Source organism: Bombina bombina, chromosome 1, assembly GCF_027579735.1.
Source record: "Bombina bombina isolate aBomBom1 chromosome 1, aBomBom1.pri, whole genome shotgun sequence".
Classification (NCBI taxonomy): Eukaryota; Metazoa; Chordata; class Amphibia; order Anura; family Bombinatoridae; genus Bombina; species Bombina bombina.
The window spans coordinates 1,557,539,963-1,557,561,042 of NC_069499.1; the positions used below are offsets into that span (position 1 = coordinate 1,557,539,963).

The following is a 21,080-nucleotide window of genomic DNA, read 5'->3' on the forward strand; positions in this document are numbered from 1 at the left end:
AGGGAGCTATGAGATCTGACATCTGCCCCCCCCAGCACAGTGACACACACAGAAGGGAGCTATGAGATCTGACATCTGCCCCCCCCCCAGCGACACACACAGGAGGGAGCTATGAGATCTGACATCTGCCCCCCCCCCATACAGTGACATACACAGGAGGGAGCTATGAGATCTGACATCTGCCCCCCCCCCCCCCCCCCCATACAGTGACACACACAGGAGGGAGCTATGAGATCTGACATCTGCCCCCCCCCCCCCCCCCAGCACAGTGACACACACAGGAGGGAGCTATGAGATCTGACATCTGCCCCCCCCCCCCCCAGCACAGTGACACACACAGGAGGGAGCTATGAGATCTGACATCTGCCCCCCCCCCAGCACAGTGACACACACAGGCGGGAGCTATGAGATCTGACATCTGCCCCCCCCCAGCAAAGTGACACACACAGGAGGGAGCTATGAGATCTGAAATCTGCGCCCCCCCCCCCCCCCCTGTTCAGTGATACACACAGGAGGGAGCTATGAGATCAGGCATCTGCCCCCCCAGCACAGTGACACACACAGGAGGGAGCTATGAGATCTGACATCTCCCCCCCCCCCAGCACAGTGACACACACAGGAGGGAGCTATGAGATCTGACATCTGCCCCCCCCCCCCATACAGTGACACACACAGGGGCGAGTTATAAGAGTTTAAAAAAAAAGGCTTTAGCTAAGGAATATGTCCTTCTCCATGTAAAGTGACCCATTAACAAAGATGTTAGAGAGCTGAGGAACAGAAAACGTGTCCCCTACTGAAAGGATGAGACAGAAAACACTTCATGTGACTCATTAACAGGCTGGAGCTAAATATAAAATATTCAGATTATATATATATGTATCTGTCCAACCAACTTCAGGGTGATATAGTGAGACTCACTCACACCAGATAAATGAGTCGGACTTGATGTGCACAAAACACACAGAATGTCTGGCATCTCCAGGTGCTTTGTGACACCAGTGAGACAGGGATATAAATAACACCTGGTGGACAGATGAATGTACCAGCCATTAAGCTGTTCCAGAGATGCTCGGAACAAGGGAGGGAGAGTGGGGCAGGGATGAGGAAGACAAGTAGACGGCTTTAGTAAATCTGACTAGTAATCCTGGCCTTGGGGTCAGGTGACAAGTCACATCCTGCATGACTCACCGTGGGTCCTGATGGCAAACAGCTCCTGATGCCCTCTTCAGATTGGTGTCTTTGTGGAGCGGGGCATTATTATCTGGCCACTTAACGAAGGTAGCCAATGTTTCCTGGCAAGCGGACGAAGAAAAAGAGGATTTAAATGAAATACAAAAAGTTGCCTCATATATAAATATATACAAAGTATGTAACTAGTGCACATTTGTAAACACTATTCAGGGACAAAGGCTGTAGCAGTCGGACTGAAAACACTCAGAAACCCTTAAAGGGACACTAAACCCAATTTTTTTCTTCATGATTCAGATAGGGCAGCAATTTTAAGCAACTGTCTATAATTTACTCATGTTATCAATTTTTCTTCATTTTCTTGCTATCTTTAGTTGAAAAAGCAGGAATTTAAGCTAAGGAGCCGGTCCATTTTGTATTCAGCACCCTGGATAGTGCTTGCTGATTGGTGGGTACACTTAGCCACCAATCAGCAAGCACAACCCAGGTGCTACACCAAAAATGGGCAGGCTCCTCAGCATACATTCTTGCTTTTCAAATAAAGATAGCAAGAGAATGAAGAAAAAAATTGATAAAAGGAGTAAATTAGAAAGTTGTTTAAAATTGCTGCTCTATCTGAATCATGAAAGAAAAAAATTCGGGTTTAGCGTCCCTTTAAATCCTGGCTTGCATGAGAACCACAGGGACTGGACCTAATAAATACTAACAGACCAATTAAAAGCAACAACTTAGTAGAATAATCAACAAATGCAGATGTCTAAAGATTTTTTTAACCTGATAACCAGCTGCACGTCGGCTGAGGGCAACCTAGTCCGGTCAGTCAAACGCTTTGGGTTGTAACTGGGCAACTAACCTGGCGCACAAGCTACAATGCCAAAGCAAAAGTTAAAAGAGAAATTCTCATTTCCCACACACATTAAGTGATTAAAATAACAATCAATGTAATAATGACGACGTTTCAGAGATTAGACACGCAATAAGGCCATTCCAGGCGCCACAGCTCACAACACTTATCCAGAGTCACCTCAATGTCCAAGTGACATCCCATAAATCCAACTCAACTACTAAACACCAATCTGCCCATATGTAACAAGCAAAAGTGCAGGCGTTTCATGAGCAGCCTAAAAACAAGAAGGCAAAGACTAAACGTACAGATACATTTCATAATTCTAACAAGTCTTATTTATGGTTATGCAGACCTGGACGGGACTTAATTCTCCAAAGACAAATGAGGAAAAACTCATGTTCCTAAAAAAAAACAATAGTTTCTGTCACACTTGTTTAGATGTATCCCACCGGTAAAGCCGGAGCAACAATATTTAATACCAGATTGCAAGTTGAGCGCAAAATATCAGTTCAGTAAAAGCAATATTTGTGCTCAACTTAGCAATACGAGCGCACGCAAATGTGCGCTGGTATTACAAGTAAGGCGCAATGCGAACGAGACCTCGCATTTGCATTGCACGGAAGCATTGCGCTCCCAAGGTATGGTCGAGGTATACTGACATAAGAGGTACTGAGGTGATCGTGAGTAAATATTAACTGACGGTTGTCACATAGTCTCGCTGCACCTGTTGGTTATGACCTTTTGCACAGAGATATACATAACTAAGGAATATGTTAATGTTCACCTGTGAGTGTAACAGTGTACTAACACATTAAGGAATTCATTAATAGACAGACACAGATGAATACATAAAGGGCGGTACAGACTTCTTCACTAGGGTGTATGAGTGATAATGGATCGCTTTGTTACTGTGAGGAACAGTTTTATGTGACCGTAAGTTAGATAAGGATTTTCTACCTATACTTTTGTGACCGTTTGACAACAAAGGATCTTTCCCTGTACAATGTATGAATTGTAATATACTTTTAAAGGGATATATCCCTTTGGAAATACGGACATTTCAGATATATGTGACTCATAAGTTTGAACCATATATTATTCTATGGGACAATCCTGTGTAATTCTTATCATCCTCAACTTTTTTTGTGACACTGACAGCATCATTTTTTCCCTAGAGACGTCTAGGGTTCTATTTTTATTTATTTTGTTCCCCCTTTTCTCTGGTGAGCATGGTCTGTGTGAATGAAGGGTATGTTGGGCATGTTCTATTAACTTCTTGCTTTTGAACATTAGGATGAATAAATACACGTTATATTCATTAAGAGTGCTGAGAATGTATTTTGATTATTTACTGTGGTAGTTTAGCAATACAGCACCTCTCGTGCACACACATATATATATATACTGTATATATATTTTATACAATTGGTAGTGCTGTCGCTTCTACTATTTACTATGAATATATACAATATTTATGTGTTAATATGTGTATATACAGTACATATATTAAACACATATATATGTATATAAGCATACACACATATAGTATATATATATATATATATATATATATAAGCATACACATATATGTTTACTAGGAACACACTGTCCCCATAGACAGCAATGTAAAGACACTTTTAATTGCCTTTTTTCCCCCTAACACCCCACACCCGCCTTTTTTAACCCCTATAAACTGCACAGTGCAGTCGTTTATGAAAAAAAAGCTAGCCCACTGTAGGAAGTGCAAAACCAATAATGCAGAATAAGTTTCAACTTATATGTAAACGTTTTTTAAGGCAAATAAAAAAATATATATTATATTTATATATATATTTATTATGTGTAAATGCTGCTCTTTTATATGCATAACAGAACTTTTTTTGTAAGAACATTGTCCCTTTAATTGGTGCTCCCCTCATCACAGTGGATAAAAATGCTATGGGAAGTAAAATGATTCTGGTGCAAACAGAGGCATAACTATCAGGGCCTCACCTATCCTGCCCTACAGTAACTTCATCTCACTGCTTCACTGAAGAAACAAGAGTCACAAAAGCTTATTCCTACACTACCACTACTAAGCTATTGACTCCCATATAGGCCGGGCTTTTTACAGTAGTTATGTAGCTGTATCGGTCTGCAGCTGCCCAGGAGAGGAAGGGTTCAGGGTATCATCTCTAATCAAAAAACTAAATTGATGCTTAACTGATAAATTATTTTCTTTCGGGATGATGATGTCAACAGTCTTCCATAACATATGGGATATATTTCCCGCCACTAGGAGGAGGTCAAGAACCCAAGGCTTAAAATGCCTTCCACCTCCCTTCTTTTTCATAGTTTAACGTATAGAAGAGTAGAGAATAGGAAACATATAGGTAGGAAAGACAAAGCAGAGTCTATAGAGGTGTCATTAGAACCATCGGCCAATGGGCCCCTGAGTGGATAGTAAGGCTTGGGAAGCTGAGGGGACGGGGCTACCACAGTACAGAAGCAAGTTTACCTCAGATAAATCTTGAAAGCCATTTTGAGTGTAATACAATTATATAATGTGCACCATTATAATAAATACTCTTCCCTCATAACAACATGCTCCCCTGCACAACCAGAGTTTCCTCTATTGATCAGCTAACTGCACTGAGCAGTTAATGGTCGTCTTAAAGGGCCAGGCACCTATTTTCTAAAAAGAGCCATATATATTTCCCCAGAGCTGCTAGTGGGCTGTGAAGTACAACAGAGTTACTTGGCTGAATAGGGTAGGTAGGGAATTGAAAATAAGAAGAAAAAAAAAGTGTCATGAGTAGAGCAAGCTTAGTCCCCTGGCTATGCTATACATGTGTCAGAGTATCTACAAATAGCATCTGGGCTGTATGTGTGCTGGGTAAAGTCACATGCCTTACGCAGGATCCCTCCACTGGCTTACCGATCTTTTTTAAATGCAGCAGTATCCAGTGGAGAGCCCAACCAGTGCTGGTATCGGGTGCTGCAGAGGACTGCAGTAAGAAATACCTGTGTCTCTCAGGGGGAGGCTAAGAACGAGTCACCATGACGCCTGAGGGTAGTTATGGCTGAAGTCTCATAGGGAAATGCTGTGCACATAACAGGGTATTTGTATGTCCTTGTACCAGTCAGCTGCTGTGAAGTCTTTTCTGTACTTGTAAATGATACTCCCCAGGGACTCTGGGTCTCACATAGGTCTGAGCTCCCAATTTATAATCCATAAGCAAATAGCTGGAACAACCTCTATTCTCAAGAACAAAACAAAGAGAGAAGGGACGTGGGATGGATTTTAAGCTCTGATATGGATTCTTCATCTCCTCCTAGTGGCGGGAAATATATCCCATATGTTGAGGACTGTGGACCATCATCATTTTACGAAAGAAACACTGTTCACATCTGAGAAGTTAAAGTGAATGTAAATTTTGATGAACCAGTGCCCGGTTATTAATAATCCTATTAAAAACAGAGGCACTTTCATTCATCAAACTTCACATTTCACTAGTTTTGTTAAAATACTTACCTTTTCTTTGTGAAAGTCGCTTCAGCGCTTCCCCCGCCATTGGCAAGCCTCTTCCTACATCAGAAATGACGATCCAGGCCTTCCTCCAATCACTGTGTTGCTTTAGCCAATGATTCCCCCGGGGAGGTAAGCCGTGATTGGAGGATGCCGGAATCGTCATTGCTGACGTATGAAGAGGCTTGCGATGGGCTGGAGAAGCGCTGGAGCGGCTTTCAAGAAGAAAAGATATTTTAACAAAACCAGTGAAATGTAAAGTTTGATGAATGAAAGTGCCCCTGTTTTTAATAGGATTTTTAAAAACCGGACACTCATTCCACAAACTTTACATTCACTTTTTATGTTTTTAGTGAATTTTGGTGGATGAGTATAAGATGGGGGCTGCTTAATAATGCACTCTTTTCCTTATCTCGATTTAAAGGGACATAATACTCATATGCTAAATCACTTGAAAGTGATGCAGTATAACTGTAAAAAGCTGACAGGAAAATATCACCTGAGCATCTCTATGTAAAAAAAATGGATATTTTACCTTAAAATTTCTTCACTTCACAATAGTAAGTGCTCAGTGAACAGTTATCCTTCAGCTACAGGTTGAAAAAATAAAACAAAGCAGTGCTGTGGTCATGTTTTACTTTACTGTGATCTCATGAAGTTTCACTAAAATCTTGTGATACTTCATAGCAACTTCCTTAAACTGAATAGGGAAATAATATAACATGACTGCCTGCACATGCCAGATGCACGCTCCCTTGCCAGTCCTGGGACTAGCATCCTGATAGGATTTGGCTACTCAGGATATTTTGAGGTAAAATATCTTCCTTTTTTACATAGAAATGTTCAGGTGATATTCGCAAGTCAGCTTTTTACAGATGTGCTTCAACACTTGGGTATCATGTCCCTTTAAGCAAACTGCATTTAGTGATGCTTAGGAAGGGCTGTTGTAGAAATAAGGGGGCTCCCACAGACTTTGCTCCAGGCTAAGTAAGGTCAAGTTATGCCCCTGCATTGAACACCAATGCCTTAAGGCAAACCACTCTCAATCAACGTTCATGACCAATAAGTTCAAACCAAATGTAAACCTCATCTTATGAAGTTCCATAAACTAAGAAACCATAGCTCTTAGATTTTGTCGTTGTGGTTCGTTTTTAAAAAAATACTATACATATATTGATGCCAGGTTAGTAAAAGGAATATAGCAGACTCCTCCATTTTCCAGCTGCATTCAACGATAACAAGTGTAAAAATAAACCTATTTGTGACACAACTACTGATAGTCTCATCAAACTGATGGGGAAATGGAAAAAGTTTGGTTACTGATCAGCTGATTACTTCACTTGTGCACTGGTCCAGCTATAATGAAAACCTGGCTTGTTGGGGGTACTTGAGAACCGCGGTTGAGAAACACTGGTTTTGAATATGTTTAGACTAATTTATAATATCGGTTTTTGGAGATGACTGTTCAGAAATAGATTACAACAAACATATTGCTGATGGATAAGATTGAATAAGTTACTTGTAAACTTTTATATTGCAGTAATTGCTGTATTAGAATATGCTCCACTATTACAAAAGTATCAGATCTTAATATTTTTTTTTGTTTTGCTCGTTCAATAAAGATTTGTATTTCTTGTGTACATTGACCACATTTACCTTATCATAGGGTGAAGAGAATCATGAATTTTTGGAAGGGGGATCCAAAACTGCATAAACCAAACAACAACAGACAGCAACATACATTTTTGGCAAAGACTACAAAGACACACCAATGAAAATGAAGTCATACATACAGACCCAACTTGTGGACAATGAGGTACCAATGTTTCCCAAGCTGTGTTCCATAACAGGGTTAGACCATGGTGATAAGCACAAGTGTAGTAGACCAGAAGCAAGGCAGGTAGCCAACAACCTGGAGAACACTATTCTACCTCATACTATATTGTTAAAGGAATTTGCCAAGGGTGCCCTCAAGGAGTCAGCCACAGTCCACTAACCAACTGGGAAAACCTCAGGATAGGCATTCCAAATGCCCAATGGCGCTTGTGTAGACCCTTACAAAGTCACAATTTTCAGGGCCCTGGGTGGCTGGATCCTTGCCGTAGCTCCAGCTCACCCTACCTAACTCAAGCAGAAAAGGAAGGAAATACGTAAAGGGATGGTGGGTTTCAACACTTTAGACTTTTGGGAAGTGTTTTTACCTACACCAGTGGTCAGAGGATATGTATAACAGGCCTGCTATATTAGAATGAGGTAAATTCTGCTTTGTGACCGATACATGAGACTTATTTGAGTATTAGTAGTATCAAAGACAACAGGGACGTTCATCTAGACCTAGGGCAGGATGCAGTTCTTGTTAGTGGGCAAGGTAAGTCTCTCTCACCGAGCAGTCCTGCTGCAGGGTTTGCACACAGCCAGAGTTGTCATTCTGTACGCAGCAGCCAGATCCTCGCTCCCTGTCACGTTCCTTTTGTATCAAGCGCTCAATCTGGACATCTCGACGGATGCAGGGAGAGAACTTTGCACCAAGATGAATGAGTGAAATCTGGGACGCAAAGTTAGTTAAGAGAATTAAAGTGAATGTTAGATAATAAATTGCAGAGAAAGCTCCAAACAGGAGCCAAGAAAAGAACATAGTCAAGGGACACAGAGGGGTGGAATCAGGAAACAAAAGATGAGTCATGAGAATGAGTAAAGGATCTGAGAGGACACAGGACTAAGTAAGGGGGATCTGTGGCAGAGCGTTGAGAGATTTATACTCACTGAGCCAGGCCCAATCCAAAAGTTCTCCTGCTGAATATACTTCACACTCTCATAGACACCTTTGTTTCTCAGGACCTACAGACAGTGGGAGAGAAGGGGACATCATTACCTACTCACTTTTGCACTTTTCTAGTTGGTCACATACATCAAATTCAACTACTTAAAGCAAATTTAGATGAAGCAATGCATGATGGGGTAACTTGTGTGTGTGTTGTGAAGAAGCCGCATGGTGACACTTACCAGCTCTGTTGTGGTATGCTGAGCAAAACCAATGGGGGCGATGCCATATGTACAGATGGACAGGATGGTGATGAGGAGATGGACAAAAGTGATCCAGTAAGTGAAGTAAGGCCTGTGGGGATAGCAGTGAGAGAATGTAAACAGTAATACCGGGGCGGGGCAGAGAAGAAAATGGGGCAGGAGGTACAGCGCAATAGGAGGTACAAGAGGAAGCAAACTAATGTGAAAAATATATACAGCAAGGAGAAGCCCTCAACCAGGAAAGATCAAGGACTCAGTAGCTTGTTCTTTGGCAAATCAACACCTGAAACACAGCTCAATTGTGCTTTTTTACAGAGAAGAACCTGAAATACAGTAATATCAGTCTGATCTTCCTACTATACCCCAGTGAAACCCACGTCCACCATTATAATATTCTAGTTCTGTCCTCTCTGTACCTTACACAATCTGTGCGCTCCTCACCTGTGGCTGTCTATGTGCTCCAGCTGGCTCTGCACGGTGCTGCTGATGCTTCTTCTGTACGTTCTGTTCAGCCAGTTACCAACTACTCCCAGTCCGTACAGACGCTTCTTGCGGTCAAAGGCAAAATGCTTTACTTGAGAGGCAATGCGACGACCTCTACGGCACGTACCAGGCGGGGGCACAGGAGGCTTCCCTGGTTCTATCCTGGGGAAACAGAAAGTTTATCACCAATCTCCAGCACCCTGAATGAACGTAGATCTTAAAGGGACATTCCAGTTAAAATTGAAATGAACATAGATGAATTACATATTTGAATAGAAAAATATTTGCAATATAAATGTATTGGCAAAAATGCTTCTAGTAAAAGTCAGCACTGTTTTAGTGTTAACATTTTTCTCTGCACGTGCATGTGAAGCATAGCTTGATATTCTCAAAGCACCAGATTTTTAGATACTGCAGCAGCTCAGAGTACTAGTGGGGCTTGTATCATGTCAGCACATAACTGAGTCATTAACAGATGATAAAAGCACCCAAGGCTCTCTGAGCAAGTGCTGTGTATAAAATGCTGGTGCACGGTGCATACTTAAAAACACATTTGAAACAGCTATAGCTTTTATTACAAGCATGTTTGCTAATACAATGTTTATTACAAAAATACTTCTATTCAAAACTGAAATACATCCATGTGGATTGCAATTTCGGTTGGAATGTCCCTTTAAGTTCATTTTTCTGAAACTCTCTGAAACGGCCCTAAACTGCACCACTGAATTTACTAAACTCACCCCCAAAGGATGAGCTGGATAACACGATATAGAACCGTTACAGGGAGGACATAGATGTTAAAAAGCCGCCATTGCAAATGGATAAGAGGTGAGTTTGTCATTCACATTTGATTTTTCGCAAAGAGACATCACATGACTGTTACAGGTGCAGCATATTTAGCACTTGGCAAGGTACAGATTTAAAAATTACAACAACCCCCCCCCCCCCTCAGCAAAACAAACTATTCCCCTTCCTTAGCATCACTGATATTAAAGCTTAAAGGGACACTATACCCACATTTATGATTCAGATAGAGCATGCAATTTTAAGGAACATTCTAATTTACTTCTATTATTTTTTTCTTTGTTCTCTTGCCATCTTTATTTAAAAAGCAGGAATGTGATGCATAGGAGCCGGCCCATTTTTTGTTGAGAACCTGGGTTATGCTTGCTTATTGGTGGGTAAATGTAAGCCTCCAATAAGCAAGTGCTATCCATGGTGCTGAACCTAAAATGGGCTGGCTGCTAAGATTTAAATTCCTGCTTTTAAAATAAAGAAAGCAAGAGAACAAAGAAAAATATGATAATAGGAGTAAATTAGAAAGTTGCTTAAAATGTCATGCTCTATCTGAATCAAAAAAAATTGTGTTCAGTGTCTTTTTAAGGAGAGAATACAGCAGTAACATATCCCTGCAATAAACAGGAGGCCGCATTTGGTACCAAGTGTTTACAGAAAATCAGCTTGTAGCTCCATAGTCATATCACAAGGGTGACGATTTACCTATGACATTATTTCTGACAAGGCAGTTATTAAACACTCTCTGGTAACTACACAACAGATCAGAACTGTAAACGATATACGCTAAACTTGAGCTCTATATAGCTACGATGATGTATAGTGTAGAAACAAGTGAAGTCTGTGTGACAAATTAGTGATATGATCATTATCCTTGGTTTTGTTATGAAAATAACCCAGTGCATTTATTTCATTGTTCTGCACAAGAGAGGATATATAAGACTATATGTGGCACAAGAACACGGTGCAGTATTTCCTAAGGTACTTCTTGGCAAGATACCTTCTAATTTATGTCCTAATATGCGAGTCCAACACCCTGCACACCACTGTTGGGCCAGTATTACAATGACTGTCCTGGAGGATTGGGTACCCTTTGGCACCTGCAGTTGTATCTACGCAGACAGTAGCCAAGACGATTGGTCCAAAATCTTGAAATGACATGGGTTGTCAGAAGTATCATGCAACAGTGATCATCAATGGGACATCTTGGCTCAATCCCCTTATTAACAAAGGCATAACGTTAAGAAGGGACTGGACCTTCTTAAATGCCTAAGACCCCACCTTTTCTAATAGGTAGAATATGGGTAGAATAAGCCAGTCACAGGGTAGTTTTATTTGCTATCAGACACGTGGTCTTTAAAGGGACAGTCTACTTCATTTTTTGTTATTGTTTAAAAAGATAGATAACGCTTTTACTAACCATTCTCCAGCTTTGCACAACCAACATTGTTATATTATTAAACTTTATAACCTCTAAATCTTTGCCTGTTTCTAAGCCCCTGCAGGCAGCCTCTTAACTCAGTGCAATTTATTAGATGTTCACAGCCAGACAGAGCTAGTTCATGTGTGCAATATAAATAACAGTGTGCTCACTCCGTGGAGTTATGCATGAACCAGCACTAATGGCTAAAATGCAAGTTTGTAAAAAGCCCTGAGATAAGGGGGCAGTCTGCAGAGGCTTAGATACAAGGTAATCAGAGGTAAAAAGTATATAAATACAACAGTAGTGGTTATGCAAAACTGAGGAATGGGTAATAAAGGGATTATTTTTTAAATCATAAAAAATATTCATAGACTGTCCCTCTTAGTGGGGTTTATTCAAACCTTCATCTGGGAATTTAAATATATTGAGAAAATAATTTGACTATCGGCGTAAACAGAAAAATGACCAAGACACAATAGCAGATGGAAGATGTTGACACTTTTCATGCTTTTAAAAGCATCTTCAACTAAAATGGATAAATCCTATTTTTTTTTTTAAAAAAAAACAATAGTTGAATGTTGTGGCACAATAGTGGGCTTTGGTATTACAGGTCTGGAATGAGAGAAGCCCAAGGTTGTCTATGGACCGTCATCAGAACTGGAAACATGGGCGTTTTGCCAGTAGAGTTGATACTATTTCCACTTTGTGTTGATAAACCTTTTTTGCAGTTGAAAGCATCTGTCTGTGGAAATAGAACAAAAAACTCTGGGGCTGAAAATTGGTGTTTGAGGCCACCTGAGCTAAGACTAAGATCTATGACCCCCCAAGCTGCATTTACTGTTGGAAGATTGGTTTGCTTGGTCACCAAACTTCTGGCAATGGAAAATGGAGAAGCGTCAGTTTTAGGTTCAAGCACATTTAAAAATCGGTGACCATTTAATTGTTGGCCTTACCCCTTTTTGGATACCTTGTTCTCTGGACATTTGTTTGTGCTTGCTGCTGCTTTTCAGCACTTGAGTTCCAGTTCCTGTTCTAATAATCCTCCACAGGTTGTTACACCTTCAACAGGTTAATCTGTTCACCAGATGTCCCTACAATAAATAGTCCTGGACACACTTCTCTCTCTTGGTTGTGTGCACCCCCACAGTAGAATACACCGTCATAAATAATGAACCTCTTGACTACAAGAGACAACGGCAATGCGTTGCTCTCTGAACGTGTGCGCAAGTGACTGCATCTGTGCAGAAGCAGGTATAATATAGATATATTAATAAAATGCAATATGAGTGTCCGTAAGTCAAAACAAATTAAAATAGTGAAAAATCTGTAAATAAATCAAATTTTTTTTACCCCTCAAATAATGTGGTTAAAACATTCCTTCCGCTTTTAAGGACTCCTTATGCCCAGTACTCAGACTTTATAGAGCTACTATAGCTCTAAGGATTGCACTCTATTAATAAGTCCTACTGGACAGGAACATCTTCTTAAGAATGTATTAACTTATAGCATTTTAACAATAAAAACAATAACAAGCATAAACACTTGTCACTCAGGGTTACCGGTATAGTCACATGCACCTCACTGGTCCGTGTAACTTAATACAATAGATATTAAATTAATGTATGAATACTGGGGTCTGGGAACGAGTCATGTGCTGTATCCCACTTTTTCTGATGGAAGAGTGCGCCAACGTCTTGTGTCACAAGGTATAAAAGGCTTAAACGGACAGTCAACCCAAAAATGTTTATGGTTTAAAAAGATAGATGATCCATTTACTACCCATTCCCCAGTTTTGCACAGAAAATATGGTTTTATTAATACACTTTTTACCTCTGTAATTACCTTGTAGCTAGGCATCTTCTGACAGCCCCCTGATCACGTGACTTTTTATTTATTATCTATTGACTTGCATTTAAGCCAATTAGTGCTGTTGTGCTGACACAAATAACTCAACGGGTGTGAGCACAATGTTATCTATAGGGCCCACATGAATTAGCAGTTGTCTGTTGTGAAAAGCAAATACAAAAGCATGTGATTAAGAGGCTGTCTTTAGTGCCTTAGAAACAGACAGAAATTTAAAGGTTTAAAGGTTATAAAAGTATATTAATATAACCGTGTTGGTTGTGCCAAGCTGGGGAATGGGTAGTAAAGGCAATAACAATTTTTGTGTAGACTGTCCCTGTAATGCTGCCGCTTTAGTATTCATTTGTTTTGTTACCAGTATTGCATCTACAGAACCATGACACGGACTTCAGTGGCTATAAGCAAGGTAAGTGAATCTAGCGTATTTATATAACATTACAATTAGGCTTTGCCCATAACAAAACAAAGAGATTGTGAAGCTCCGGGCTTTGTTACCAGCTCTAACATGTGCTGCGCCTTCTGTGTCACAAGCTTGAGCCCATGCCTTGCTGCCAGCCCAGTCTAGTCATGTAGTTGCCCGTCTGTGGTTCTACTGCCAGCTGGGAGTTCAGCTCATGCCCGGTACACTCTATTACATTACCATTATTGCTTCAGCTTGTGTTGTGAATGTAATATATGTAGCAGCTCTATAGTTCTAGGATCAATGACCCCCAAACATGTTGTTCCAATATCCCACACCAGGAACAGTGAGTTACAGAAGTGATAAACAATAAATAATATACAGCTGTATATCAATAATGTTCTACTACTGCAAGGCATTCAATGATTGGCTGTAAAACCTCTGCAACAAACAAACGAACAAAGAATCATTCCAAATCAGAACTTCCTTTACGTAACAATCTCCCATACGCAGAAATAGAATTGTTCCTGATTTTTGATTAGACAAATACTACTGCATTATCACTGGTATAAAGGGACAGTCTTATTTTTGTACAACTAATCCCAACTTACTGTGTTAGAGATTTTAATATAAAAAGTTTAGTTATGCGTAGAATAAACATCTTTGAAATATACAGGATTTATTTTGTCCCTTTTTCATGTAATTTAACCGAAGATTTTCCGTTCTCAGAACTGAAAAAGCACCCTGTAGCCTTCTTGAGGCTAACCCTCCTCCATATATTTCCCTAATTGGCTTTAGTAGATAAATATAAAACAATGCGCTTAAAACTAACGATATGATCACGGCTAGCCTTGTCTTCTGCAGACTCAAGCCCGAGTTGCCTCTTTCAAATCAGGTAAGTGGTGTGCAGAGTTTGCTGTAATTGTTTTTCAATAGCCAAACAAGATATGAATTTGTTTTAAAACATTTAGACTTGGCTGATGTGTTATTATACAGCAAGAGATCAGAAATAGCTTATAATTACAAGGTGTTTACTGTCCCTTTAAGGAAGTACCCTGTAAAAAGATAGGGTGACAGTTTGAAGGACCTTGGATTACCTGCCAGTTGGTGATCTGTCTCTGCTTGATTGACCGAAGTCTGTCATGGCTGCTGCTCACTATAGCGTTTCCACTTGTAATGCTGGTACACTCATAATGTAAATCAGACAACTTCTGAGTCAGATACTGCCGCTTCCTACACTACAAACAGTAAACCACTGCCAGATGCATTATTATAAGATAGCATAGCCCAAAAGACCCACTACAACGTAAATGCCCTTCAAAGCTTGACAGTATTTAATGAGTACGATTACCGTTTAGATTTGTAATCCCACTAGAACCTCTATCTAGCCTCTAGGTACGATCTCCTCAAGCCTTTACCACGACTAGTTCTTCATTTGCTTTTTTCTACGTCTGCACATCATGTAAACAAAACAAAATGCATCTGATCCTTCTGAGTAAAAGTACATTGTGACACAGCCAGCTTGAAAATGTTGGTAGTCCCAAAAATCAGCCCCAGAGAATGTATTTTGAGGGTAGACCAGCATGAGGAATATTTTATTCTTAATCTGTTAGACAGTGATAGATCACGTGGTCTGAAAACAATAGCAGCTGTTATATACGTGAAGAATAGTGTACGATTTTATGTTCTCAAACCAGCTACAAGAAAAGGTTCACTTCAAGTACAAACTTCACACCTCAAAAGCCTCTGGGGTTCCTGGTACCACCTACTGACCCGCTAACCTAGCGGAGCAAGGCTCCCAGCAAAAACATCCTGTATTCCAAAGAGGTGCTGCTATCTTCAGCTTTTGGGGTATTGAAATGAGAAAATATCAGCACATATGACAACGCATAAAAGTTGCAGCTACTTATTAAAACATTCTGATGCATCCGCTAGATACCACCAAGTGAGTGCACCAGAACTAACGCATAGAGCGCACTAATCAGTTCATCTGCAACTCACACATACGCGCATAAACAATGAATGGACGCTTCCTAAAAATTTTCAATTGTTGAGACCAGATTTCTCAATAGCAATGCAAAATCTCTTAATCAGTGTTCGCCCTCTTGTTGTAGTGCTGAAAGCATATCAGGCCACGCGACATCTGCCAGATCCGTACATATTGTTATCTAGGACCCATTCTCTGCTCAGTTAAATTCGCTAGTGCTGCACTAATATAAGTGTTAGAGGAGGAAGGGTGACGGCAACTCAATTTTGTGGCATCAAATCCCTACACGTCTCTCTGTGCCTGCACTTACCAGCCTGTTAAATGTGCTAGCACTGACGGTTGCGCTAGCGTTTGAAAGGTGAGCGGGTGAGGTTGCGTGCGGACCTTCCAGAGGAAGTTATAGGTTTCATAGCTTTTGATGGAAAGAACAAGCGGGATGTGCTCAGTCAGTTAAACGGCTGCAATGTTCTTTCAACTTGGTTGCTGCTTTTTTTTTTATAAAAAAAAGAAATCCTCTGGTAGAAGGTGCGCCACCACATGGGGGTGATGTTAAAACGTGAGCAGAGTGAAGTATTTAGTTTGTGCAGATTGCAAGGTGAGACTGACCGGATGTTTCTTTTTTTCAATTTGCACTTGGTTTCCGTTGCATCATTTCATGTCTGTATCACTGGCACATCATATTGGCGTGCAGAATTCTAGAGGTTTATATGTATGTCCCTCATGTATTGCCAATTCCTTACCCTCAGACTTTCTTTTAAAAGGGCCATAGAATTCCTATATGAGTTTAAGAAAAAGTTACATTTTCCATGCTTACATTTTACCTGATCAACGCTCTTTTTTGTTAGTGGCTGCTTTAATATCTTCCACACTTTACAAAGTATTTTAACCACAACATCTCTAAATGTCTTACATATGGCAGCTTAGTGGTGAAATAGCACAAGAAAAAAACTAAATTTATGCTTACCTGATAAATTACTTTCTTTTACGATATGACGAGTCCACGGATTTCATCCTTACTTGTGGGATATTAACCTCCTGCTAACAGGAAGTGGCAAAGAGCACCACAGCAGAGCTGTATATATAGCCCCTCCCCTTCCCCTCCACCCTATAGGAAGAGAAAAAGGAAAGGCTAAAAGGTGCAGAGGTGACTGAAGTTTACAAAAAAATATAAAGAAAAACGGTCTTAAAAAGAACAGGGTGGGCCGTGGACTCGTCATATCGTAAAAGAAAGTAATTTATCAGGTAAGCATAAATTTAGTTTTCTTTTACAAAGATATGACGAGTCCACGGATTTCATCCTTACTTGTGGGATACAATACCAAAGCTACAGGACACGGATGAAAGGGAGGGACAAGACAGGAACCTAAATGGAAGGCACCACTGCTTGAAGAACCTTTCTCCTAAATATAGCCTCAGAAGAAGCAAAAGTATCAAATTTGGAAAATTTGGAAAAAGTGTGAAGAGACAACCAAGTTGCAGCCTTACAAATCTGTTCAACAGATGCATTGTTTTTAAAAGCCCATGTGGAAGCCACAGCCCTAGTAGAATGAGCCGTAATTCTTTCAGGAGGCTGCTGTCCAGCAGTCTCATATGCCAGGCGGAAGATACTTCTCAGGCAAAAAGAAAGAGAGGTAGCTGTAGCTTTCTGACCCCTACGCTTTCCAGAATAAACAATGAATAATGAAGATAATTGACGGAAATCCTTAGTTGCCTTTAAGTAAAACTTTAAGGCACGGACCACGTCCAAGTTATGTAACAGACGCTCCTTCTTAGAAGGATTAGGACACAAAGAAGGAACAACAATTTCCCGATTAATATTCTTATTAGAAACAACCTTAGGAAGAAATCCATGTTTGGTACGTAAAACCACCTTATCAGAATGAAATATGAGATAAGGCGAATCACACTGTAATGCTGAAAGCTCAGAAACTCTTCGAGCAGAAGAAATAACAAGCAAAAACAGAACTTTCCAAGATAATAGTTTAATATCTATGGAATGCATAGGTTCAAACGGAACCCCTTGCAGAACTCGAAGAACTAAATTCAAACTCAAGGGAGGAGTAATAGGTCTAAATACAGGCTTAATTCTAGATAGAGCCTGACAAAAAGACTGAACATCTGATACATTTGCCAAACGTTTGTGAAACAGAATTGACAAAGCTGAAACTTGTTCCTTTAAGGAACTTGCTGATAACCATTTCTCCGATCCTTCTTGGAGAAAAGACAAAATCCTAGGAATCCTAACTTTACTCCATGAGTAACCCTTGGATTCACACCAATAAAGATATTTACGCCATATCTTATGATAGATTTTTCTAGTGACAGGCTTTCTAGCCTGTATCAAAGTATTGATAACGGAATCAGAGAATCCTCAATTCGATAAAATCAAGCGTTCAATCTCCACGCAGTCAGTTGCAGAGAAATTAGATTTGGATGTTGGAAAGGACCTTGAATGAGAAGGTCCTGTCTCAACGGAAGTTTCCACGGTGCCAGAGAGGACATGTCCACTAGATCCGCATACCAAGTCCTGGGTGGCCACGCAGGCGCTATCAGGATCACTGAAGCTCTCTCCTGTTTGATTCGAGCAATCACACGTGGGAGGATAGAAAACGGCGGAAACATATAAGCTAGGATGAACAACCAAGGTACTGCCAAGGCATCTATCAGTTCGGCCTGAGGATCCCTTGACCGGGATCCGTATCTTGGAAGCTTGGCATTCTGACGAGATGCCATCAAATCCAATTCCGGTCTGCCCCATCTGAGAATCAATGAGGCGACTTAGAAAATCTGCTTCCCAGTTCTCTACTCCTGGGATGTAGATCGCTGACAGATGACAAGAGTGGGTCTCTGCCCAACTGATTATCTTGGATACTTCTATCATCGCTAAGGAACTCCTTGTTCCCCCCTGATGATTGACATATGCCACAGTCGTTATGTTGTCTGACTGGAATCTGATGAATTTGGCCGAAGCCAACTGAGGCCACGCCTGAAGTGCATTGAATATTGCCCTCAGTTCCAAAATATTGATTGGAAGTAGAGACTCCACTTGAGCCCAAACACCTTGAGCTTTCAGGGAATTCCAAACTGCACCCCAGCCCAGAAGGCTGGCATCTGTTGTCACTATCACCCACGAGGGTGATAGTGACAACAGATGGGACAGATGATCCGACAACAACCACCAAAGAAGAGAGTTTCTGGTCTCTTGATTCAGAATTATCTTTGGAAATAAATCTGCATAATCCCCATTCCACTGACCGAGCATGCATAGTTGCAGTGGTCTGAGATGAAAGCAAGCAAACGGAACGATGTCCATTGCCGCTACCATTAATCCGATTACCTCCATACACTGAGCCACTGATGGCCGAGGAATGGACAGAAGTGCTCGGCAAGTATTCAAAATCTTTGATTTTCTGACCTCCATCAGAAATACTTTCATGGCTACCGAGTCTATCAGAGTTCCCAAGAAAGGAACCCTTGTCTGTGAAACAAGTGAACTCTTCTCTATGTTCATCTTCCAGCCGTGAGTTCTCAGAGAAGACAACACTGTGTCCGCATGAGATTTTGTCAGATGATATGCTGACGCCTGAATCAGAATATCGTCCAGATAAGGTGCCACCGCTATCCCTTGTGGTCTGAGAACCGCCAAAAGAGACCCTAGAACCTTTGTGAAGATTGTGGGTGCTGTGGCCAACCCAAAAGGAAGAGCCACAAACTGATAATGTTTGTCCAAGAAGGCAAACCTTAGAAACCGATGATGATCTTTGTGGATTGGAATATGAAGGTAAGCATCCTTCAAATCCACGGTAGTCATATATTGACCCTCCTGGATCATTGGCAAAATCGTTCGAATAGTCTCCATCTTGAATGATGGAACTCTTAGAAATTTGTTTAGACACTTGAGGTCCAAAATGGGTCTGAACGTTCCCTCTTTTTTGGGGACCACAAATAGGTTTGAGTAAAACCCCTGTCCCAATTTTGGAACAGGACAGATTACTCCCATAGTAAAAAGGTCTTTTCCACAGTGTAAGAATGCCTCTCTCTTTATCTGGTTTGCAGATAATTTTGAAAGATGAAATCTCCCTCTTGGGAGAAAATCCTTGAATTCCAATTGATAACCGTGGGTCACTATTTTTAGTGCCCAGGAATCCTGAACATCTCTTGCCCAAGCCTGAGCAAAGAAATAAAGTCTGCCCCCTACTAGATCCGGTCCCTGATCGGGGGCCACCCCTTCATGCTGTTTTAGGACTAGCAGTGGGTTTTTTGGATTGTTTACCCTTATTCCAGTTCTGATTGGGAAAAATTCCCTTCCTGCTTAGTGGAAGATGAAGAAGCGGGGGGGTCCTCCTTTAAAGTTCTGAAAGGAACGAAAATTATTCTGTTTACCCCTCATTTTAATCGACCTATCCTGAGGTAGGGCATGGCCCTTACCTCCTGTAATATCAGAAATGATCTCCTTCAATTCTGGCCCAAAAAGGGTCTTACCTTTAAAGGGAATAGCTAAAAGCTTATGTTTTGATGACACATCAGCAGACCAAGATTTGAGCCACAATGCTCTACGTGCTAAAATAGCAAATCCTGCATTTTTTGCCACTAATTTAGCAATTTGAAAAGCGGCATCAGTAATAAAAGAATTAGCTAGCTTTAGAGCCTTAATTCTATCTAGAATGTCATCTAATGGAGTCTCAACCTTAAGAGACTCTTCTAGAGCCTCAAACCAAAAAGCTGCTGCAGTAGTTACTAGAACAATGCAAGCCGTAGGTTGTAAAACAAATCCCTGATTAACAAATAATTTCTTTAGTAGACCCTCTAATTTCTTATCCATAGGGTCCTTGAAAGCACAACTATCCACAATGGGTATAGTAGTACGCTTAGCTAGGGAAGATATAGCTCCCTCTCTACCTTAGGGACCTTTTGCCATGAGTCCCGAATGGTATCTGATATAGGAAACATTTTCTTAAAATTAGGAGAGGGAGAAAACGGTATACCTGGTCTATCCCATTCCTTACTAATAATTTCCGAAATTCTCTTAGGAACCGGAAAAACATCAGTGTAAATAGGAACTTCCAAATATTTATCCATTTTACACAATTTCTCTGGAGGAATCACAATAGGATCACAATCATCGAGAGTCGCTAAAACCTCCCTAAGTAACAGACGGAGGTGTTCAAGCTTAAATTTAAATGACATAGCATCCGAATCTGTCTGAGGCAAAACATTCCCTGAATCAGAAATTTCACCCTCAGACAGTAATTCCCTGATCCCCAACTCAGAGCACTGTGAGGGAACATTGAAAATAGCTAATAAAGCATCAGGGGATTCAGTATTTACATTAATACTTGACCTACTGCGTTTACCCTGCAACACTGGTAATTTAGACAATACCTCCATAAGGGTAGTTGACATAACTGAAGCCATCTCCTGCAGAGTAAAGGAATTAGACGCACTAGAAGTACTAGGCGTCACTTGTGTGGGCATAAAAGGTTGTGACACTTGGGGAGAATTGGATGGCATATCCTGATTCTCTTCAGACTGAGAATCATCCTTAGGCACACTTACTTTATT

The 21,080-nt window shown here is 40.7% G+C and overlaps 1 protein-coding gene across 4 annotated transcripts in view; it reads right to left on the minus strand.

The window, feature by feature from the left end:
* The window catches only part of RHBDF2 (rhomboid 5 homolog 2), a 146,268-nt gene that overhangs the window by 46,999 nt on the left and 78,189 nt on the right, over positions 1-21,080 (minus strand). For all 4 annotated transcript variants that reach the window (XR_008401932.1, XM_053709431.1, XM_053709441.1 and 1 more), the window contains exons 8-12: positions 9,009-9,212; positions 8,547-8,658; positions 8,307-8,381; positions 7,927-8,088; positions 1,189-1,292 (exon numbers count right to left, since the gene is read on the minus strand). Coding sequence is in view for 3 of the 4 variants with exons in the window: in XM_053709431.1 (XP_053565406.1) it covers positions 1,189-1,292; positions 7,927-8,088; positions 8,307-8,381; positions 8,547-8,658; positions 9,009-9,212 (657 nt within the window). In the remaining variant the exon portion in view is untranslated. The remainder of the gene's footprint in view (positions 1-1,188; positions 1,293-7,926; positions 8,089-8,306; positions 8,382-8,546; positions 8,659-9,008; positions 9,213-21,080) is intronic.